General features: G+C 46.4%; 1 protein-coding gene across 3 annotated transcripts in view; it reads left to right on the top strand.

The window, feature by feature from the left end:
- The window catches only part of LOC309384787 (uncharacterized protein), a 34,612-nt gene that overhangs the window by 6,743 nt on the left and 3,488 nt on the right, over positions 1–24,381 (top strand). For all 3 annotated transcript variants that reach the window (XM_081938568.1, XM_081938569.1, XM_081938570.1), the window contains exons 2-5: positions 3,872–4,477; positions 4,740–4,854; positions 4,970–5,037; positions 11,354–11,483. In XM_081938568.1, the coding sequence (XP_081794694.1) occupies positions 4,058–4,477; positions 4,740–4,854; positions 4,970–5,037; positions 11,354–11,483 (733 nt within the window). In that variant the 5' untranslated portion in view covers positions 3,872–4,057. The remainder of the gene's footprint in view (positions 1–3,871; positions 4,478–4,739; positions 4,855–4,969; positions 5,038–11,353; positions 11,484–24,381) is intronic.

The raw sequence follows: 24,381 nt of genomic DNA, 5'->3' as shown, positions 1-24,381 counted from the left end.
AAGAAAGAGACATGAACTGAAGTTTTCAGCTAGGATGATTTCAAAATTTACCAGACATATTTGTAATCCTGCTGAACTGCTGATAACTTGTGAAATACGTTTTTGCAAAATATGCACTTGTATGGATTCGTTTAAAACAGGAAGAGTGAAACTGTTGAAAATGAGAAATTGAAAGTCATGTACACAGGTGTTCACAGAAAGTGATAGTTAGTGAACTTGGGAACGATGTATGTGGTTAGAAGAACAGCATGAAGGAGACGAGTTCAAGATCTTTGATTTATAGCAGCCCTTGTAGGACTTGCTATTTCTCATTGGCCCTCTGCATTAATAGGTTAATGCAGTGTATTGCTGCTATTTTTTTAAAAAAATGTCTATTCATTTCTAATGTTCCAAATCATTAGAAACAATGAACCTCTGATCTTAAAGTAAGAATTTTTGCTTGTGTTGTTGCCTTTGTTTCCTATTGGAATTTTCTTTTCACAGAAGCAATCCAAAAAAAGATGAATACATTCTCATGTAGCTTCCCAGCTAGTAGGATCCTATTCTGGGTATTATCAAGAAGGTGGAAATATTAAATACTTTTGCAGCTTAAGTAATGGAAGGTTCCAGTTTTGCCTTTGGCTATAGGTGGCTGCATATACCGTATTTTTCGGAGTATAAGACGCACCTTTTTCATTCAAAAAAGAGGCTGAAAATCTGGGTGTGTCTTATACACTGAACACAGCATTTCTTTGCCCACCCCTTCACCAAAATGGCCATCCAGAGCCTGTAGAAGGCTTTCAGAAGGCTGCTGGGGGCTGGGGAAGGCAGAAATGAGTGAAAAATGGGCTGTTTTTTGCTCAATCCCCCCCCCAGCCCCCAGGAATACTCTATAAGCCTCCTAAAGGCTATGCATGCAATTTTTTTCCACAAAAAACAGGTCTGTTTTTGTGACAAATTGCCAATTTTGCTCCTTTTGGGGGACCCCACCTCCAAAGGAGCACTCTGCAAGTCCCATAAAGGCTATTCATGCCTTTTTTGGGGGGAAATACGGACCCATTTTTGTGAAAAATGGGCCATTTTTGGGAGGTTTGCAGAGTGCAAAAACTTTTTTAAAAAATTTGTCTCTTCAAAAGCTTGGTACGTCTTAAACTCCGGTGCGTCTTATACTCCAGAAAATACAGCTCATCTTGTTTTTGGTTTCTGCACATGCGCAAAAGCATTATTTATAAAGTAATCCTATTGTAGGATGGGAGCCTGCTCTGCAGTTATGCTGATATACTAACCTCTCCTGATTTGTCTTCCTAAGAGAGGAAAAGTCTGCCTAGTAGCTTTCTCTCACATTGCATGATTATGTAACTTATGGCTAACAAGATTTAAGGCCCAACAAGGGCAATACAATACAATACAATACAATAGTAGAGTTGGAAGGGACCTTGGAGGTCTTCTAGTCCAACCCCCTGCCTAGGCAGGAAACCCTGTACCGTTTCAGACAAATGGCTATCCAACATCTTCTTTAAAAACTTCCAGTGTTGGGGCATTCACAACTTCTGGAGACAAGCTGTTCCACTGATTAATTGTTCTCACTGTCAGGAAATTTCTCCTCAGTTCTAAGTTGCTTCTCTCCTTGATTAGTTTCCACCCATTGCTTCTTGTTCTACCCTCAGGTGCTTTGGAGAATAGTTTGACTCCCTCTTCTTTGTGGCAACCTCTGAGATATTGGAATAATGCTATCATGTCTCCCCTAGTCCTTCTTTCTCTTAAGCTAAACATACCCAGTTCCTGCAACCGTTCTTCATATGTTTTAGTCTCCAGTCCCCTAATCATCTTTGTTGCTCTTCTCTGCACTCTTTCTAGAGTCTCCACATCTTTTTTACATCGTGGCGACCAGAACTGAATGCCAGATTCCAAGTGTGGCCTTCCCAAGGCCTTATAAAGTGGTATTAACACTTTACGTGATCTTGATTCTATCCCTCTGTTGATGCAGCCTAGAACTGTGTTGGCTTTTTTGGCAGCTAGTTGGCTAGTTTGGAATCCCTGCCCCCCCATCCCTAACATTGTGATAAAGGGTTCAGTGGCTAAGAAGCTGAGCTTGTTGATCAGAAAGGTCAGCAGTTTGGTGGTTCAAATCCCCAGCGCCGCGTAACGGAGTGAGCTCCCATTACTTGTCCCAGCTTCTGCCAACCTAGCATTTTGAAAGCATGTAAAAAATGCAAGTAGAAAAATAGGAACCACCTTTGGTGGGAAGGTAACAGTGCTCCGTGCGCCTTCGACATTTAGTCATGCCGGACCGGCCACAGGGCCACAGAGACGTCTTTGGACAGCGCTGGCTCTTCAGATTTGAAACGGAGATGAGTACCGCCCCCTAGAGAATGACTAGCACATAGGTGCGAGGGGAACTTTTACCTTTAACAATGTGAATTAATCTGTTTGGAGTTTGACATTGAACCATTGAAAGGTACTTTACCAACAAGGTAATAATATGTGGAATTGTGGCAAAAGGAAGGTGGAGACTTTATCAGAGTACCCTAATAAATGGCTTTTAAATGATCTTCCAACTCAGTTGCTTATTGGGAAGGTAAACTGAGGCAGAAGTTAGGGCCAGATTTGGCTTTCAATAGCTAAAATGTCTATCGAGATTCTCAGTCATGGTTGTCCGAAAAGTGCTTTTACAACAAACAACGGGACTTTCTTGTTTTTCTTTGAAGATGTTTCACTTCTCATCCAAGAAGCTTCTTTGGCTCTTACTGGGTGGTGGGGAATGGAAGGGCTTTTTACAAGGAGAAATTGTTAAGAAAATGCTGCGAAATACAAGTTGGCCAACCTATACCTGATCTCCATGTACAGGCCCTGGATGCCTTTTGCCTCAAAGACCTCCCGGAGGAGGGGAGCCCATCAAGCCAATTCAGATGAGCTTCATGATTAAGAAACAAGAACATGATGAGATAGGACAGCCTCCTTCCTTCCCCCATGGAAAATGCTCCTTTTCTGCCCTCTTGGCATGAGAAGCTGCATTGCATAGGGCCGTGATGGCGAATCTATGGTACATGTGCCTCAGGTGGCACACGGAGCCATTTGTTAGGGCACGCGAGGTGTTGCCCTGTCAGCTCCATCATGCATGCGCAATCCGGGAGTTCGGGAACTGATCTTTTTGCCCTCAGGAGGCTTCAGGGAAGCCTCCAGAAGCCTCCGGAGGGTGAAAAACAACCCAATGCGCAAACCAGAAGTTCGGGAATGGACTTACGTTTGCACGTTGGGCCATTTTTCTCCCACCGGAGGCTTTAGGCCTCCTGAAGGTTCCAGAGGGCAAAAAACAGCCCTAGGGGCAACCTGGAAGTTTGGAAACTGACTTCCGGGTTGCCCATAGGGCTGTTTCTTGCCCTCCAGAGCCTTCTGGAGGCTTCCCTGAAACCTACTGAGGGCGAAAAAGTCAGTGCCTGAAGTTCCGGGTTGCCTGTAGGGCCATTTCTCACCCTCTGGAGGCTTCCGGGAAGCCTCCTGAAGGCTCCGGAGGGCGAAAACCGCCCCTATGCCAAACCGGAAGTCAGTTCCTAAACTATGCATGGGGGGAGCGCACACATGGAAATATGGGTGTGGGGACACTTGTGTACGACCCCCCTGCACTCCCCCCACTTTTGGCATGTGATGGGAAAAAGGTTAGTCATCACTGGCTTAGGGGATCCTTTCCTTGGCCAAGAGAAGGAACAGCTGGAGGGCTAGCTTTCCTGTGGAATTGACAACACAAATGCTTGCCTCTCTAGGACCTTGCACTCACTCTCCTTAACCCTTAGAGCTCATCGGAAAAATGTTTCATTGCACGCGGAAGAATGTTATTTCAATGGTTAAATCTACACCTTCTAATTCTTGGAATTTATTTTCTTTTCCATCTCAGATACACAAAGTGGAGTCATTTGAACTTCTTGGCATACAAAAATTATCTCTTGGGATGGGAAAGAGCTGAAAGGCTTTCTGGCGTCTTTCCAGTGCATACAGGATCGGTCATATGCATGAAAAGGCATTTTGAGATCCACAAGATTTCTTGGATCCATTTGGAGTTACTTTTCAAGATAGGGAAAGAATGGAAACACAACCTTTAGCCACTGAGAGGACTGGAAAAGGCCCTTCTGCTGTTCAGCCTGGGACCTGTGGAGAGATCTGGGCAAGAACTAGGCAGGAGATCCTGGAGGAGGAAACCATCATCCGTTCAGAAGTTCAGCCCTGGAATTTTAGGAGCTCCCAATACCAGGAGGCTGAGGGTCCCCGAGGACTTTGCAGCCGACTCCATCACTTTTGTAGGCGATGGCTGAGACCAGACAAGCACACCAAAGCCCAGATGGTGGACCTGGTTGTTCTGGAGCGACTCATGTTCCTTCTGCCCCCAGAGATGAAGAGCTGGGTGCAGGAGTGTGGAGCAGAGACCAGCTCCCAGGCAGTGGCTCTGGCTGAAGGCTTCCTCCTGAGCCAGTCGGAGGAGCAGAAGGAGCAGGTCGAGTTGCAGGTGAGAGACCTTCATCTAGATGAGAACCCAGAAGGAAAATTTAAAAAATATGAATTCTTCACCTCTCCTTCCCAGATTTCTCTGACATTCATAATATGAAGAGATATGCCATGAATTCTTAGAGGGCATTGTACGATTCATTTTTTATTCAGCCTCCCTGATGGATATTGGGGGTTTTAAAGGTTGTGTTTGGGGGACAAGGGTCCACTTTATATTGTGTGATGTCCATTAATTCTTCTTTTCTCTTGTCTCCTATTTCAAGTCCTTTGCTATGGAGATCAGAGATCCCAAGGGAAGGAAGAATCCATCAAATCCCTTCCAGGAGACGTTTTTCAGCAGATTCTCTCAGGAAGATCTGAGTCAGGATACCTCAGGAGGTAATCAAAGGTCCTCCCATTCTCCAGAGAAATCCTTGCTATCTCCTGTTCTGTAGAATGCCTTGTCCTATTTTGTTAATTTTGCGTGTCAAAAATCTGTCTCTCTCTCTCTCAGTGAAGAATAGAATGAAGATAACGCCTGCTTATGATGGAACTGAAACAATTGCTGAACCTAGAACTCAAGTAAGAAAACCATTAAAAAAAAATAAGGCTACCACAGTATTAGCATCTGTTAAGTAGCGAGTGATCCTTTTAGCAATTCTTTGACATGCAATTATGCAAGTCTGCACAATTATAACAGAAATAATCACATTAGCACAGGGGTGTCAAACTCAATTTCACTGAGGGCCATATCAGTATTGCAGTTGTCCTCAGGGGGCTGGGGTGGGGAGTGGGAGCATGGCCAGGGTGGTCACAGCCAGGGGTGGTTCTGGCTGCTACTACTGCCAGTTCGCTCAGGGATGCACTGCGCGTGCCCACGCACATGCGCAATACTAAAAAAAATGCTTTTGCGCATGTGCAGAAACCAAAAACAGGATGCGCTGCTGACAGAACTGGTGTGAAGTTTCCAAGAGTTGCCCTAATTAATTTACGAGCCCTGAGACAAGGTTAAAAAAAAACACCATTCATTTATTAGGACTAACATCTTGGCACGGACTTCTGTGTAGCTGAAACTAAATCACACTTAATGGTGTCTGACCTTTACCCCTCTCCCCTCTGGCTGAGGTCATCAATCACATTCTCCAACAGGACGTTATGGCAGGGTTCTGGACATGCGCATTCACATCCCAGTACAGCAATATGAGACTTTTACTCTGGCCAAAAGTATGCATGCCATTCCACCCCCCTTCTCAAGTTGATAGTAGTCATGGAAATGCTTTAGACATTGACAACCGGTTGAGGAGCATTGGGAAGCCTGGGTTGCTGCTGGTTGCGGCGAGCCAGGCCGCCAAGTTACCATATTTTTCAGAGTATAAGAAGCACTTTTCCCCCCCAAAAAAGCGGGTGAAAATCTGGGTGTATCTTATACACTGAATACAGCATTTTTGGCCTCCCGAAACCCTGCCCACTTCACAAAATTTGGTGTGCAGAGGGTTTGGGAGACCTGCAAAGTGCTCCTAGGGGCTGAGGGCAAAAATGAGTGAAAAACGGGCCGTTATTTGCTCGTTTTTGCCTTCCCCCCCGGAGCACTTTGCAGGTCTCTCAAACTCTCTGCTTGCCCCGTTTTTCACAAACAATGAGGCATGCAGAGAGTTTGGGAGGTCTGCAGAGTGCAAAACCTTTTTTTTTTTTTGAATAATTTTTTATTGTTTTTGTCTTTTTATCACATATTACACTCTTTATATCAACAGTTTGTACAATGTTACATCGTCGTATCTATGTATGTTTTCCTCTCTTTACCATATATTACAATCCTTATGTCATTTTATCTATACATTTTTATGATATTTAACATATTTACCTATTTTTATATACAGTTCTATGTTTATTTATGTATATTGTTTTCGGCTTAAATGTTTTTCTTATTATCCAACCATTCATACCACTTATTCCAAATTTCGTAGTATTCCGATTCTTCTTTGTCCTGTAATTTTTGAGTTAGTTTGTCCATCTCTGCGCACTCCAAAGTTTTTTTTATCACTAATTCGTCTGGCGGTGTATTGTTTTGCTTCCAGCATTGGGCGAAGGCAATTCTAGCTATAGTTAATATATGTGTTAGTAAATATTTAATTTTTTTTGTATAGTTCCCTTTAATTATTCCTAATAAAAGGGTTTCGGGTTTATACTTTACTTGTTCCCCCGTAATTTCTTGTGCCCACTTCCAGATTCTTTTCCAGTATTTTTGCGATTCCGGGCATGTCCACCACATGTGGTAGTAGGTCCCTTCTTCTTTTTTACATTTCCAGCATATCGATTTCAGTGTTGGGTACATTTTTGCTAATCTTGTTGGTGGTAGGTGCCAACGATAAAACATTTTATATATATTATCTTTCAGTGTCGCTGATCTCGTTAATTTATAATTTATATTCCAAATTTTTTCCCAATCCGCTAGATCTATGTTATAACCAAAAATTTTGACCCATGCTATCATACATCCTTTAACTATTTCTTCTTCTAAGTTTATTTCTAACAAATATTTATACATTTTCGTTATAAATTTGTTTTCTGGGCCAATTAAGATTTTGTCTATTTGTTGCAATTCCGTATATATTCCATATTCTTTTATATCTTTTTTATATCTTGATTGTAATTGGAGGTATGGCCACCAATCTATATTGATATTATTCTCTTTTAGTTCTTGGTTCATTTTCAAATTCCCCTGGTTATCTAATATTTCACTATATCTAACCATTTTTGATAAATCTAGCGTATTGGGGTGTATCATGGCTTCCATGGTGGAAAGCCATGCCGGTATTTTCATATAGTGTTTTGCCTTAATTTTATTCCAGACTTGAATTAATGCTTCTCTAATGTAATGTCTATGGAAATATTTTTGCTTCTTTTTACTCTCTTCCCATAAGAAAAAGTGCCATCCTGTTTGTAGGTCGTGGCCTTCTATTGCTAATATTCTTTTGTTTTTTAGATTTATCCAATCTTTAATCCAAATTAGTGCTGCTGCATTGTAGTAGAGTTCCCAGTCAGGTAGTCCCATACCACCTCTGCTTCTATCGTCCTGTAATGCTTTCAGTTTTATCCTAGCTTTTTTCCCTTGCCAGATGAATTTTAGTATTATTTTATTCAATTCAGTAAAAAAAGTTTTCTCTAGTTTTATGGGGATCGTTTGAAATAGATATAGGACTCTTGGTAGTATGTTCATTTTTATAGTTGCTATTTTCCCTAATAGCGATAGTTGTAGTTTCCCCCATAATTCTAGGTCTTTTTTTATTTGTTGCACTAATTTTGTGTAATTATTTTCTTTTATGGTTGAGCACTTTGCAGTTAGCCATATTCCTAAATATTTATTTATTTATTTATTTATTACTTGAACTTATTAGTCGCCCCCTCTCCCCACAGGGACTCGGGGCGACGTACAAAGGTATTATATAGCGTATAGAGGAGGTAAGAATAAATAAATAAGTTACAATACTTAAAAAGTTAAAACCCCAGTGAAATTAACCCTTAAAAACTAAAATTACAATTAAAAATGCCCTGGGCTGGGGAGGTTGTAGAGTTATGCCAGGTCAGCTAGTCGAAACAGGTAGGTTTTCAGCTTCATACGGAAGGAGCGAAGGTCGGTTGTAGTTCTGATGTCTGGGGGGAGGTCATTCCAAAGGGTGGGGCCCACTACAGAGAAGGCCCTACTTCTGGGCGCTGCCCTCTGGCACTCTCTGGAGGACGGCACCCGGAGTAGTCCCTCTCTGTGTGAGTGGACGGGTCGCAGGGATGTATGGGGCAGGACGCGATCCCGCAGGTAACTAGGCCCTGTGCCATTTGACTTTCTTTACTACCTAGAGTCCTATTGTTTTTTCTAATTCTTTGTTCTGTTTTTCCTTCAGATTTTTGGTTATTATTTTAGTCTTTTCTCTATTAATTTTTAGTCCTGCCACATCTCCATATTTTTCTAGTTCTTGCATTAACCTGTTCCCTGTTTCTAATGGATCTTCTATGATAAATACTAAGTCATCTGCAAAGGCCTGTATTTTGTATTCTTCCTTTTTAGTTTTGGTTCCTCTTATTTCCTGTTTTTTTCTAACTCGTATCAGAAGGCTTTCTAGCGTCAGAATAAAAAGCAGAGGTGATAGTGGGCAGCCTTGTCTCACTCCTTTCGTTATTTCAAAAGACTCTGTATTCTCCCCATTCAATAGTATGCTTGCCTTTTGGGTGGAGTATATTGTTTCTATTAATTTTTCAAATTTATTTCCTAGATTCATATTTTTAATTTGTTGTTTCATGTATTGCCAATTTAGATTATCGAATGCGTTCTGTGCATCCAGGAATACAAGTGCCACTTGTTTCTCTGTATGCACCTCATAGTACTCCAAGATATTAGCAATTATTCTGGTATTATTTCTAATTTGTCTTGTTGGGAGAAATCCATTTTGATCTGGGTGTATGTAATCATTTAGTAATCTTTTTAGTCTCTCCGCTATTATTGTTGCAAATATTTTGTAGTCCACGTTCAGCAACGAGATTGGCCTGTAATTTTGAATTTGGTTGTGGTCTGTACCTTCTTTATATATTAACGTAATGTATGCTTCCCTCCATGTGTTTGGTATTTTTGCTTTCGTCAATGTTTCGTTGTACATCTCCAACATTAGGGGTTCTATTGATTCATTCAGATCGTTTATCGTTTTGTACCATTCTGCTTGGAATCCATCTGGACCTGGTGTTTTATTATTTTTCTGTTTTTGAATTGCCTGTTTCAGTTCAATATTTGTTATTTGTTTCGTTAGCATTTCTTTCATCTCTTCCGGTATTACTGGGGGTTCTTCTTTGTTCAAATATTCTTGTATTTGTTTGTCATCTACTTGTTCCCCCTTGTATAACTTCTCGAAATATTTATGTACAATCTTTTTTTCCCCTTCCATTGTGTGTTGTAATTCACCCGTTTCCTCTTGGAGTTGATATATTAGTCTTTTTTCTCTTTCTTTTCTCAATCTATAAGATAACCACCTTCCTGGTTTATTTGCTTGTTCAAAAAAAATTTGTTTCGTTAGTTTTAAGTGTTTTACTATTTCTTCCTGGACTAGTATGTTTAATTTGTGTTTCGCTAGCATCCAATCTTTTCTAATTTTGTCACTTTGTGGTTTCCAAAACCTTTCTTTTAAATTTACCTCTTCAAAATCTTGGTGCGTCTTATACTCTGAAAAATACGGTACTACCTATTCGGCTGAAGCAGTCCAAACTGGTATTAACTGACCTCTGGTCACAACTGACTGGGCATGGCCAGCTCGACATCGCTCATGTGATGGGGGCACCTATGGGGACTAGGTGGGGTTGGGGAGGGAATCCAAGGGTCTGGAATTTCTGGTTCTTCTTTTGAACATGTTTTGCTTCTCATCCAGGAAGCTTCTTCAGCTCTTCTTCTTCTTCAGAGCTGAAGAAACTTCTTGGATGAGAAGCAAAACGTCTTCAAAAGAAAAACCATAAAGTCCAGTTACCTCTTGAAAAAGCACCTTTGGGACAACCGTGCCCTGGGTGACTGAAAATCTCCGTAGACAACATATTAAAAGGTAAAGCAGATCATCAAATTTGAAAGGGGGTGGCCAGCTAGAGCATATCATCAAGGCAGTTTTTGCCTGCAAAATAATTTCTAGCACTGATAATATTACCAAGTTGGGGTAATGAAACATCTGTAAGAAAATAGCTAAGCTCAGAAAGCACTAAGGACCCGTTAACTCTAGGACTCTAATCCTTCCATTTGTGCCTGGATTTGGGGTGGAAATAATCCAGCTTTGCAAAGGATGACAAATGTTCTTCCCAAGCAATTTCTTCTCTATCTTTTCTCTTGTTAAACCGGTGGCTTATGCTGTTAGCAGTGGCCTCCTTGCAATTGGAGGAGAAGCAGAAATAGGGTTGTATGCCTCTGGATATTGATGACACCAAATTCAGTGGTGGGTTCCTACCAGCTTGGACTGGTTCAGCCGAACCGGTAGTGGTTTGGCAGCCTGCGTCGCTGGAACCGGCAGCGACCCAGGCCTGCCACACCCCCTAGCTAGTTCTCCGGGCGGCACCATAGGGACTGCCATTTTGTTTTTTGCTTCTGCGCATGCGCAGAACTATTTTTATTGCACTGCGAATGTGTGCACAGTGGGCATTAAGTGCGCGCGCATGCAGCATGTCCATGAGCAAACTGGCAGTAGTGATTGCCGTAACCCACCCCTGACCCAATTTAAATCCCTGGCTGCCTCTTGCAGCACTTTGATGAGGGTGCTGAATATGAAGAGGAGTATTTTTTTTCTGGGGACACCCCAAGACATTTGCTAAAAATGCTAAAAAGAATACCCCTCCCCTATTTTCCTCTTCAAACACAGGATGGGTTGAAGTCAGTGATAGGTTTCTGAGGCCCATCTGCCAGTTGATTCTCCTCAGATGCTGAAAATCTGGATGGATGGATGCAGAGGTGGGTTCCTACCGGTTCGGTCCGGTTCGGCCGAGTAGGTAGTAACTCAGCCAGCCACGCCCCTGAACTGGTCCTATCAGAGGTGCCATAGGTGCCGCCATCTTGTTTTTTGCTTCTGCACATGTGCAGAAGCAATTTTTTTACTACTGTGCATAACGCACATCAAGCGCGTTCCTGAGCAAATCCTGAGCAATAACAGAAGCTGGAGCCCACCCCTGGATGGATGGCTGGATGGCTGGATGGAAGGTAGGTAGGTACTAGGTAGGTAGGTAGCTGGATAGACAGACAGACAGACAGACAGACATCCAGTAGAAAGTTGGGATTTCTTTTACCGAATGGCACTGAAAGTGCATATCTGCGCTTGGGATAATTTAAACAATCAGACAGATCTTGTACATCCTCCTGATCTTATTGTGTTGTTTTTTCTTTGTCCAGGTGGGTCTTGTATCCTTTGAGGAGGTGACTGTGTATTTCTCCAAGGAGGAGTGGTCACAGCTGGATCCTGATCAAAGAGCGCTGCATTCGGAAGTCATGCTGGAAAATCATAGGAACATCGCCTCTCTGGGTAAGGGTTTGCTACTGTCCATTCACAAAATTTGGGAAGACAGTTTTTAATTAGATGAAATGAGATATTTCTTTTTCTCCATATTTCAAATATACGTTTGAGTTACCGTATTTTTTTCAAGTATAAGATGCACCTTTTCCCCCCAAAAAGAGGGTGAAAATCTGGGTGCGTCTTATGCAAGGAATATAGCATTTTTAGCCTCAAGAAACCTCGCCTCCTTTGCAAAAATAGCCTTGCATAGCCTTTAGGAGACTTGTAGAGTGCTCCTGGAGGCTTGGGAGGGCAAAAATGAGTGAAAAATGGCCTGTTTTTTTGCTCGTTTTTGCCTCCCCAGCCCCCAGGAGCACTCTACAAGCCTCCTAAAGGCTATGCATGCCCTTTTATTGATGAAAATGGACCTGTTTTCATGTAAAACGGGCCATTTTGGGGAGATCTACAGAGTGCAAAAACCTTTTTTTAAATTTGCCTCTTCAAAATCTTGGTGCGTCTTATACTCCGAAAAATACAGTACCTTTATACATTTTAGAACATGTTTCTGGTATCCTATACCAAAGGTATATCGCTTTATAAAAGTTGCCTTTTAGATTATAACGTCATGTAAATTTCAGTGCTAACAATCACATATTTTCCTGCTATTACCTCTATATATTATGATACAACGTCTTTGCTCATTGTATCATACATTTTAAGCCTATTTGTAGCTTTTAGCTGTTACATGTTCCTTTTTTTTACATCACTAAGATTCAAATTCTTTTTTTGTTGTTGTTGTTGTTGAATACCATAGGTCTTTTTCCCATCTTGAAACAATATAGAAACCAGGAACAACTATAGACTTCATCTGCTCTTGATTTCATTTGGTGTTCCCCTAGCTCAGATTCTGATGGCTCCGAATATGTTACCCATTATCTTTGCCTTCTGCTTCTCTTCTGTAAGATGCTCCTTGTGTTGGGAGCCATGAAGTTATTTTGGAGCATAGTCTGGATTCAGTGATGTGCGGTGAGGTTTATGGCTGGTGAGGCTGGTGACGTCATCAGGAAGGCGAGGAATGGGACCACGTGTGCTGGAGGCTGAGGCTGCCTCAGCCTCCAGCACACGTGATCCCATTCCCCGCCTTCCTGAGCGTGCTCCACCGTCTCGCGCTCCGCAGTCCTCGAAAGCGACTGGGGAACGACGAGAACCTTCCTGCCTCTGCTGGACTTTGCACGCTCCTCGCGACTGCATATTGCAGTCACGAGGAGCGCGCAAAATCCAGCAGAGGCAGGAAGGTTCTCGTCGTTCCCCAGTCGCTTTCGTGGCTTCGTCATCCGGGAGCGCCGACAACATTTCTGCCTCTGCAGATCCCGGGCGCGGACGGACGGATGTATATAATATTATAATATTATAATATTATATACTATTATTTCATGAAGAGAGGTGAGGCTCTGCCTCCCCTGCCTCCCCTGACCGCACGTCCCTGTCTGGATTTATATCTATTTCATGTATTCAGTTGGCACCCCGGTTCTTAAAATACAGATTAATCCTTAGAACAATAGAGTTGGAAGGGACCTTGGAGGTCTTCTAGTCCAACGCCCTGCTTAGGCAGGATACCCTACACTACTTCAGATAAATGGTTATCCAATCTCTTCTTAAAAACTTCCAGTGTTGGAGCATTTACAACTTCTGGAGGCAAGTTATTCCACTGATTAATTGTTCCAACTGTGAGGAAATTTCTCCTTAGTTCTAGGTTGCTTCTCTCCTTGATTAGTTTCCACCCACTGCTTCTTGCCCTGCCATCAGGTGCTTTGGAGAATAGCTTGATTCCCTCTTCAGGACAGACTAAGAACTTACAGTCGGTTGGGAGACCGTGGTTGCTGGTTACACCCGGTCGCTTGTACCAACCCCCGCGTTCTAGGTGGTCAAGAGTTACAGACCCAAGGCCTGAGGCTGTTGTTATGCAATGCGAGGTCCGTTGTTAACAAGGCCCCCCTCATTCACGATCTAATTTTAGAGGGGGAGCCGGACCTCGCGGGAATAACGGAGACCTGGTTGGGCCACGAGGGAGGTCTTCCCCTCGTGGAAATGTGCCCACCAGGCTACCGAGCATTTCACCAGCCCCGGGCCCAGGGAAGGGGCGGTGGGGTGGCAGTAATTATTCGGGAGGACTTAGAGCCGAGGGAGTCTACTGTGCCACAGACGTCCGGATGTGAATCCCTTGTTGTGAAATGGGGCCCTGGGAGACAGTTGGGCCTGCTGATAGTATACCTGGCTTCTCGCTATACATCAGCGGCCCTGCCCGAACTCCTCGAGCTGATCGCATCGGTGACGGTTGAGACCCCCAAACTTTTAGTGATGGGGGATTTTAACCTGCCATCGATGGGAGAAGCATCAGAGGGGGTTCGGGAGTTCATGGCTTCCATGACAGCCATGGACCTGACTCAAATGATTCAGGGCCCGACACATGAGGGAGGACACACTCTGGACCTTGTTTTTGTCTCTGGCCAGTGGCTGAGTGATCTGGGAGGAGGGGACTTAACCATTACTCCCCTGTCATGGTCAGATCACTCACTCCTTCGTCTTGACTTCCCTGGTGCTACCTCCCGCTGCGGGGAGGCGGAACCGGAAAGTACCAGATGGTTCCGCCCCAGGCGCCTGATGGAACCTGATAGGTTCCAGACGGAGCTTGGGCCACCTCCTGTAACCTTGACCCGCCCCCGGGTAGAGGACCTGGTGGTCGCGTGGAATAATGCGACTACCGGGGCCTTGAACCGGGTGGCGCCTTTGCGGCCTCTCCGGCGGCAACGATCCACCCTGGCCCCTTGGTTTACCGAGGAACTAAGGGTGATGAAATGCCGCAAGAGACGTCTAGAGAGTCGTTGGAGATCCTCTCGCTCCGAATTTGATCAAACACAGGCACGAGCCCATTTAAGGACGTACCTTGTGGCATTGGGAGTGGCCAAACGCCAATATTGTGCCACTCTCATTGCATCCGCGGAGAACCGCCCTGCCGCCCTGTTTCGGGTGTCCCGCTCCCTCTTGTTTCAGAGGCCGCGGGAGGCCCCTCTACAGGCCAGGGCAGAGGAATTTGGTAAATATCTGCAGGATAAAATCGCTCAAATCCGGAGGGATTGGGTCCCTGTCAGTGGTCCAATGGAGACGTCCATGGCGAGTCTTGAGGAATCGATCTGGGAGGAGTTTGACGTGGTTGCCATCGAGGATTTGGACAGAATGCGTGGACGACTGCGACCCACCACATGTTTATTGGACCCGTGCCCCTCCTGGCTTGTACTGGCATCCTGGGAGGTTACACGAGACTGGCTCCTGGGCCTAGTGAATGCTTCGTTGAGCGAGGGGTCTCTCCCGGCCGCCTTGAAAGAGGCGGTGGTGAGACCCTTGCTCAAGAAGCCTTCCCTGGACCCTTTGGAGCTGGCCAATTATCGTCCTGTCTCCAACCTTCCCTTTTTGGCGAAGGTTGTAGAGAGTGTGGTGGCCTACCAGTTTCCACGTCATCTGGAGGAAAATGATTATCTAGACCCGCGCCAGTCCGGCTTCCGCCCCGGTCACAGCATGGAGACGGCCTTGGTCGCGTTGGTGGATGATCTCTGGAGGGCCAGAGATAGAGGTTGTTCCTCTATCCTGGTCCTATTAGACCTCTCGGCGGCTTTTGATACCATCGACCATGGTATCCTGCTGCGCCGGCTGGAGGGGTTGGGGGTCCGGGGCACCGTTTTGCGGTGGTTCGGCTCCTACCTTTCTGGCCGGACGCAGCGTGTGTTGGCAGGAGAAGAGAGGTCGACCCTACGCCCCCTTACTTGTGGGGTGCCACAGGGGTCGGTCCTCTCGCCACTCCTGTTCAACATATATATGAAGCCGCTGGGTGAGATCATCCGTGGTTTCGGGGTGGGATACCACCTGTACGCTGATGATACTCAGCTGTAGTTTTCAACCCCGAACAACCCCAACGAGGCCATCGAAGTGATGTCCCGGTGTGTGGAAGCCGTACGGATCTGGATGGATGACAACCGACTCAAGCTCAACCCCTCCAAGACGGAGTGGCTGTGGGTACCAGCTCCCCGGTTCAGCCAATTAACTCCATCATTGGCCATTGGGGGCATTCAACTTGCCCCCGTGGAGCGGGTGCGCAATTTGGGCGTCCTCCTGGATGCCCGGCTGTCCATGGATGACCATGTGACAGCCGTGGCAAGGGGGGCGTTCCACCAGGTTCGCCTGGTGCGCCAATTGCGCCCCCTACTGGACCGGGACGCCTTACGCACAGTCACTCATGCGCTGGTGACGTCTCGCTTGGACTACTGTAACGCTCTCTACATGGGGCTTCCCTTGAAATGCACCCGGAGGCTACAGTTGGTCCAGAACGCAGCCGCGCGGGTAATTATGGGGAGTACTAGGTACTCCCATGTGACACCGTTCCTGCGCGAGCTGCACTGGCTTCCTGTGGTCTATTGGGTGCGTTTCAAGGTTTTGATAACAATCTTTAAAGCGCTCCATGGCTCAGGACCTAGTTACTTGCGGGATCGTATTCTGCCCCATACATCCCTGCGACCAATCCGCTCGCACAGAGAGGGCCTCCTCCAGGTGCCGTCCACTAGACAGTGTCGGGGGGGGCGCCTAGGAGTAGAGCCTTCTCTGTGGCGGGCCCAGCCCTGTGGAATGACCTCCCTCCGGATATTAGGAATACCTCTGACCTCCGTTCCTTTCGTATTAAGCTTAAGACCCACCTATTCCAAGTAGCTGGCCTGGCTCAACTTTGATCTAACCATATCGCTCCTGACGGGTTTTTAATTGGGTATTTTAATTATATTTAATTATTTAGGGGTTTTTTAATCACTGTATTCTAATTGTTTTTTATTCATCAGCCGACCTCCTCCTTGTGTATGTCTCGGTATATGTCTCTGTTATATGTTTGTTTTGTCCACATATTTATTTCATATGTTTCATTGTACGCCGCCCCGAGTCCTTCGGGAGAGGGTGCGGCTAAGAAATAAATATTTATTTATTTATTATTTATTCAAGCCCCTGAGATATTGGAACACTGGTCTCATGTCACCCTTAGTCTTCTTTTCATCAGAGTAGACGTACCAGCAACCATTCTTTATATGTTTTAACCTCCAGTGTCCTAATCATCTTGGTTTCTCTTCTATGCACTCTTTCTACTTCATTGTACCACAAATATCGATGCCATCCAAATCTTAGGTCACACTCTTCTAGTTCTAATATTCTATTATTTCTTACCAAACCCCATTCTTTCACCCAAAACAAACAGCAGGCTGCAATGTAGGTGTTAAATCTGGGCAACGAGAGAACAGACTGCGGACACGAAGTGACTTAACAGCTCTTTATTAGTAGTAATAGTGATCCAGCTTGCTCTGTGGTCGGAGGGTTCCCCTTTTATAGTACTCGGGTACGCCTCTCGACCAATCAGAGTAATACCTGTTTCCCGCTGTAGCAGCGGACCAGAGAGGAGACTTCCTCCGATATATGTTAATATCTAACACCCCTCCCCTCCTAGACGGAACGTTGCGGTTAGTAACATAGTCCTTTAGATACGTTGGTGTTTGTCTTGCTCGGGAGGAGCGTCGCAGTTCGGGTTGGTTAGAAGTGGTTGCAGGATCGGGTGCTTTTCCTGTTTCACGTTCGGGAGGTTTTGTGCCTTCGTTGCTAGGGCGTTCCAGAGTCTGCTCGGTTGCGTTGTCTGGGGTTTGCTCTGCTTCGTGCTCGATCTCTTGTTCCGACCTGGGTTCGCAGGTGTCGTAGCTCTCTATGATGGGGCTCTCGAGTGGCTGACTTTCCGTTGGCTGGAAACTCTCGTCTTCGGTTCGAAGGTCTGAATGTGCTAGGCGACCCCGAAGTTGATCGATGTGCCTTTTCCAATTCCGCCCATCTTCCAGCTCCAGCAGATACGATCGTGGACCCGTGATGCCAATGACCTTGGCCGGCATCCACAATGTTCCCCCTGCATAGTTGTGGGCGTATACTGAATCCCCTATGCTGAAAGACCGAATTTTGCTTGTGGAGTCTGGGGGAGCTGTGGCAGAGTAATTTGGGTGAAGACGGTCCAGGTGAGACCGTAGACGGCGGCCCATGAGTAGTTCAGCGGGGCTCCTACCCGTCGTTGCGCTTGAGGTAATATGCTGAATTAAGAGGTAATGGTCAATGCGTGTTTGCCAATCACCTGGACCCATCCTAGCGAGGGCCTCTTTTGCGAATCGCACCATTCTCTCCGCCTGTCCGTTTGATGCTGGATGGAATGGCGCGACGAGGGCATGCCGAACTCCCTGACCTGCTAAAAACGTTTCAAAATGCATGGCCGTGAATTGGGGCCCGTTATCGGAGACTAGGAGGTCGGGCAGGCCATGAGTGGCGAAAAGTAGCCGTAGAACCTTGATGACTGCCTCTGCCGTGGTTGAAGTCATTAGGACTACCTCTAGCCATTTGGAATATGCATCCACAACTATAAGGAAAGTCTGACCATGAACTGGCCCTGCGAAGTCGATGTGTATTCTCGACCAGGGTGCTTTTGGCTTTTCCCATTCCGTGGCGGGTGCTTCCGGGGGTGCTGGTCTCGATTCTTGGCATGGATCGCAAGTGGCCACCCACTCCTCTATCTCTTTGTCCATGTTTGGCCACCAAACGTAACTTCTCGCCAAAGCCTTCATTCTAACGATCCCCGGATGCCCGACATGTAATGCATCTAACACATTTTTTCGTAAAGCATAAGGAATAACAACTCGATCCCCTCACAATAAACAACCTTGTAACACTGAGAGTTCGTCCCGTTTTGACCAAAACACTTTGAATTCTGGGCCCACGTTTCCCTTCGGCCACCCCCTCCAAACCCAAGTTTGAACTTGTTTTATTAAACTGTCTTTAGAGGAGAACCTTGCAACGTCGCAGGAAGAAACCGGTCCTGAGTCCAAACAGTCAATGAGCAACACCGGTACTTCGGGAGTGGGGTCTGGCAACAGGTCCGGTAGTGGGCAACGGCTGAGTGCGTCTGCGTGTCCTAGAGTGGAGCCCGGTCGATGAATTAACTTGTAGGAGTACGCAGCCAGGAAAACAATCCACCTGGTCATGCGTGGAGAAAGGGAGACCGGGGTGGGGCGGTTTCCCGCCAAAAGTCCCAACAGCGGCTTGTGATCAGTAATTAGTTCAAAATCGCGGCCGTAGAGGTATTCATGGAAACGTTTTACTCCAGCTACCGCAGCTAACGCTTCCCTGTCCATCTGGCTGTAGTTCCTCTCAGCCGATGAAAGAGTTCTAGAGTAGAACGCGATGGGTGCTTCTTTTCTGTCTGGCATCCTGTGGCTAAGGACTGCGCCGACTCCGAAGGGTGATGCGTCGCAGGTCAATACTAGCGGTAGTGTCTGGCTGTATTGGACTAACAGCGAGTCAGTGGTGAGCAGGCGCTTTACCCCGGCAAAAGCTGCTGCTTCGGATTGTCCCCATCTCCATGGCGCGTTTCGCTGGAGTAGTCGATGTAGCAGCTCAGCAACGGTCGCCTTCTGTCTCAGAAAAACGCTGTAGAAGTTAAGTAGTCCGAGGAAGGCCTGCAGCTCGGTCTGGTTACGTGGTGTGGGGGCGTCCTGGATCGCCTTAATTTTCTTTGAAGTGGGGTGTATTCCCTGACCATCGATTCTATATCCCAGGAATTCTACGCTAGGCACGTTAATTTGGCATTTTTCCTTTTTAAGGCGGAGACCCTTCTCTCTGATTCTGGCCAAGACAGTTCTGACTCTTTTATTTAATTGCTCCTTGTTTGCAGCGGACACCAAGATGTCGTCGAAATAGGGGACGACTCCCGGTATCCCTTGCAAAAGCCGTTCCATGACGCTCTGGAACAAACCTGGAGCAACGCTTACACCGAATTGCAGCCGGTTGCATTTGAATGCCCCTCTATGCGTCACTATAGTTTGGGCCTCCGCTGTGGCGCTATCTACGGGCAGCTGCTGGTAAGCTTGTGCCATGTCTAATTTAGCAAATACCTTTCCTGGCCCCAACGAGTGCAATAAATGCTGTACTACAGGCACAGGATACGCGCTTTGTTGTAGCGCGCTTTGTTGTAGCGCGACATTAATTGTGCATTTATAGTCTGCGCAGATGCAGACTGATCCGTCTGGTTTGACTGGGGTCACAATGGGAGTCTCCCAACACGCGTGATCCACCGGCTCAAGGACTCCTTGCTCTACTAATTTATCTATTTCCTTGTCTATTTTTGGGCGGAGTGCAAAAGGCACTCGTCTCGGCTTAAGTCGGGTTGGCGCCACTTTGGGGTCTAAATTAAATGATATTGGTTTGCCCACATACTTACCAAGACCGGGGCTGAACACATCCTCGAACTCCTTAAAAATCTGTTCAGCGCTGCTGTTTTCTACGGCGTTGATTCCGGTGACTTCTAACCCCAGTGTTAGGGTTCTAAATACCATGCAGAAATAAATCATTGTCCAAGGCAAAACATCCTTAATGGTGCAATTCATTCCTCAGGCATGTTAGCACGGCTATGGAAATTTCAACTCTGGAAGTACATTCTCTAAGTTCAACCAGTTGAAAGTTCATGATCTCTCCCCACACCCACAAATCCATCACATGTTCCAATCATCATCTTCCACGCTGGCATGTACACCCATCTTCTTCCGGCCAGGTGTCGAGGTGCTGAGACAAAAGATGACCTTGGCTTCTACAAAAGAATGTCAACAATCCATTCTACAATTCTACTCCTTTCTATTCCCCCCTCCCAACTACTACACTATTGAAACAGCATAGAAAATTATTAAAAAGTGTGGCAGGCCAAAGATCCAAAAAAGAATATAATTACAGGCCTGACAGGCGGCCTCTCCTCAAAAGAAAAACGTTTCCTGCAAAGAGAATAACATAAAAGTTAACATAACAAAATTAACCACCTCTTCTCCACCCAGGGGAACCCCTTGACTTCTCAGGAAACTTCCCATTGAATTGCTTTACTAACTTCTCCACTTTCAGGTTCCCACTGTTTACCCAATTAACTTCAGACCAAGGGTAACCCTTCCAATGCACTAAGTACTGTAAGCAACCCCTATTCAGCCTGAAATCTACAATTTTTTCCACCTCAGATTGTGTGGAAACCCCAGATTGTGTGGAAACCCCTTCCATCACTAAAGGAGGAGATTGAGCTTGGGTGGATGCTCTTCTGTTAGACCCAATTACTGGTTTCAACAAACTACAATGAAATTCTGGGTCAATTTCCCCTAGACTTCTGGGTAGACTGAGTTGAACTGTAACTGAGTTAACTATCTTCACTATTGGGAATGGACCTAGAAATTTTGGACCCAATTCCTTGCTAAGCATTTCTAATCTTATGTATTTGGTAGATACAAAAACATTGTCCCCCACACGGTAGGGGTTTAGGAGTGAGCGACGTTGATCATCTTGCTTCTGGTAGGCTTCTGCTGCAACTGCTAGAGCCTTCTTCGTATTCTCCCATCCTTTCTTTAGCATGTCCATCCATTCACTCAAAGACATGAAAGAAGGAGGTTCTCTAGGCAACTCAGGCATGGCAACAACTCCCATGCCACTGGTAATCTGGAAACCCGCTAATCCTCTGCTGCTGTGGACCGCATCGTTGTACGCCACTTCGGCGAAGGGTAGCAAGTCCGACCAGTTGTCTCGCTGGTAGTCCACAAAACACCGGATGTATTGTTCCACCACCGCATTGGCTCCCTCTGCTGCGCCGTTCATGCTGGGATGAACCTCTGAGCTCAGTTCTTGTGTGGACCCAATGGATCTCAGGACCTCTCTCCAGAACTTGGTTGTGAACTGGACTCCGCGGTCTGAAATGATCCTCTTGGGTACTCCATGCAGGCGATAAATGTGTTTCACAAACATTTTCGCTAATTCGTTTGCGGATGGCAATCCTGAGCAAGCAATGAAGTGTGCCTGCTTAGAAACCAAATCAATAACCGTCCAAATTACTTTATGCCCACTGCTGTCTGGGAGTTCCATGATGAAGTCCATTGCGACCTCTTCCCAAGGCCGTTTCGGGCTCTCTGCTGCAGGTGCTGTAGGTTCTGGGCTCTTGGATTCAATCATCCACGGCTGGCCTTGTTCCTCCTCCGAGGCCTCCCCCTTGGTAGGACTCTTCGTCACCTGAAGTTGGGGGTTCTCTTCCAGAGGTTGGTTGGGCATTTCCCCCTCCGAGGCCTCCCCCTTAGTTGGACTCTTTGTCACCTTCAGTTGGGGATCCTCCTCCGGAGATTGTTTGCCCTTTTCCTCTTCCAAGGCCTCCCTCTTGGTAGGACACTTCGTCACTTTAAGTTGGGGATCCTCTTCCAGAGGTTGTTGGCCCAGATGACTTTTCTGTGCAGGCATCTGGGGCCCTCTCTTAACCACCGTGGCAATTGGTACACACGTTTGTTCTTCGGCAATTCCCTCCTCCGAGGCCTCCCCCTTAGTAGGACTCTTCGCCACCTGAAGTTGGGGATCCTCTTCCAGAGGTCGTTTAGGCTTTTCCCCCTCCGAGGCCTCCCCCTTAGTTGGACTCTTTGTCACCTTAAGTTGGGGATCCTCCTCCGGAGATTGTCTGCCCTTTTCCTCTTCCGAGGCCTCCCCCTTGGTAGGACACTTCCTCACCTTAAGTTGGGGATCCTCTTCCAGAGGTTGTTGGCCCAGATGACTCTTCTGTGGTGGCATCTGGGACCCTCTCTTTACCGCCGTGGTGGTTGGTGCGCACGTTTGTGGCATTGGGGCTGGAGCCAAACACTCTGACGCTCTGTGGCCAAGTTGACAACAATGGTGGCATTTAATTGGCCCCCACGAGGAATGGAACCTAGTTACATCTCTAAACTTAGGAACCGTTTCATCACACTGCCTTGCTCTCCAACTTGCAGCTGCCCCCTTGGTAAACCCTTCTTCCATGGTGGAGATTGCTTCTCTGTAGGAAGGTGGAGTAAGAACCTTTTGGGGCATTGCAGATGCACCTTGTCCCGCTTCCCATCTTGCAGGCCTGGCTTTGGTAATCCCTTCTTCCATGTTGGTGATTGCTACTCTGTAGGAAGGTGGGGTAAGAACCACTTGGGGCCTTACAGGCGCACAATTTCCCGCCATCCATCCCGCAGGAAGGTCTGGTAAGAACCTTTTGGGGCCTTGCAGGGGAGACTGGAACCGGTGGGGAGGTCAATCCCTCGGTTGGCCACTGCCCAGCTTTCTGCCATGGTGCCATCTGCTGAGGGAGGGCAGGTGCCAACTGGCATCCCTCCCATCCATGACCTGGGGTTAAGACCCATCCCGGGGTTGCCTGCTTCACAGGTTGCAGCTCAACCAATGATGGCTGGCTAGGGGGTTTTACGTGCCAAGGACCCTCCTGCTGGCTTGGAGGAGTTATGGGCCAAGTAGGTGCCCTTTGCTGGCTTGGATGAGTTATGGGCCAAGTAGGTGCCCTCTGCTGGCTTGGAGCATTTCCCCATGCTGATGGCAAAGGAGTTTGTAAGTAGCATCTTTTCCATCCAAGTCCTGGGAGGAAAGCCCAATTTACTGCCCAATTTGCTTCATTTACTGGTTGCAGCCCCATTTGTGGTGGCTTGCAAGTGACAGATGCTGGAAAAATTCCTTCTTCCTGCCTCCTTTGAAATTCCCATTTTGAAAGGGAATCTCTCTCCCATCTAGTTGCAGGGTGATATGCCATTTCATTTATTGCCGTCTGGAAGGAGCCCAAACCTCTGTTCTAGGGGGGGGGTTTCCAAGCCTTGTTTCTAAGCTGGGGGGGGAAGGAGGGGGAGCATGCACTCACAATTTTGCTGAAGAAGTCCGTCTGAGATTTCCTTCGTCTTGTCGCGTCTCCTCCTGCATTCCTCCAGATGCAATTAAACTGGAAACAGCATTCCATTGCCTTTGAAGTTCCGTACTCCTCTTCTTATCACCAAAAGCTTCTCATTAATTCTTCGCTGATATTTACGCTGTCCCGGTCAGCATTGGGAATGCCGAGACCCACATCACCAGATCTTCCATCACCAGCCCTTCCCCCTTGATAGGGGGAGGGAGCTAGTGAAATATTTTTAAAGTAGAGAGTTGAAATAATGTTAGGGTTCTAAATACCATGCAGAAATAAATCATTGTCCAAGGCAAAACATCCTTAATGGTGCAATTCATTCCTCAGGCATGTTAGCACGGCTATGGAAATTTCAACTCTGGAAGTACATTCTCTAAGTTCAACCAGTTGAAAGTTCATGATCTCTCCCCACACCCACAAATCCATCACATGTTCCAATCATCATCTTCCACGCTGGCATGTACACCCATCTTCTTCCGGCCAGGTGTCGAGGTGCTGAGACAAAAGATGACCTTGGCTTCTACAAAAGAATGTCAACAATCCATTCTACAATTCTACTCCTTTCTATTCCCCCCTCCCAACTACTACACTATTGAAACAGCATAGAAAATTATTAAAAAGTGTGGCAGGCCAAAGATCCAAAAAAGAATATAATTACAGGCCTGACACCCAGGGCTTCAAACCAATCAAGCCCCAGAAGGTTCTGTAATGGCGCGCTGGCGATGGTCACGGGCAGCTGGGCTACGATGTCCTTGAAACGGATTTGGAATGTGCCTTGGCCCACGATGGGGACTTGGTTCCCCTGGTAGTCTCGTAGCAGGACGTCTGGAACGCGTAGTTGGCTCTTTCTGAGGCTAGGGATAGCCTGTTTCATGGATGCCCATGAAATGATCGTCAGGGTCGATCCTGTGTCAACTTCTAGCTCGCAAGGTGAGCCCTCCAAGAGGACTGTGACTCTCAGCCTTTTTGGCCGCTTGGGGCGGACCTGACTTATCGTGGTGAGATACGTTCGCAACTCCTCTCTCTGGGTCAACTCTATCTCAGTATCTGTATCCTGAAAATACTCTCGTTGAGCGTCTTGATAGAACGCTCTTTCAGCTCTTTGTG

Source organism: Natrix helvetica (genome assembly GCF_964273705.1).
Source record: "Natrix helvetica genome assembly, chromosome: 1".
NCBI classification, from domain to species: Eukaryota; Metazoa; Chordata; class Lepidosauria; order Squamata; family Natricidae; genus Natrix; species Natrix helvetica.
Note: the sequence above shows the minus strand (reverse complement) of the source record. Positions and strands in the feature narration are given on the sequence as shown.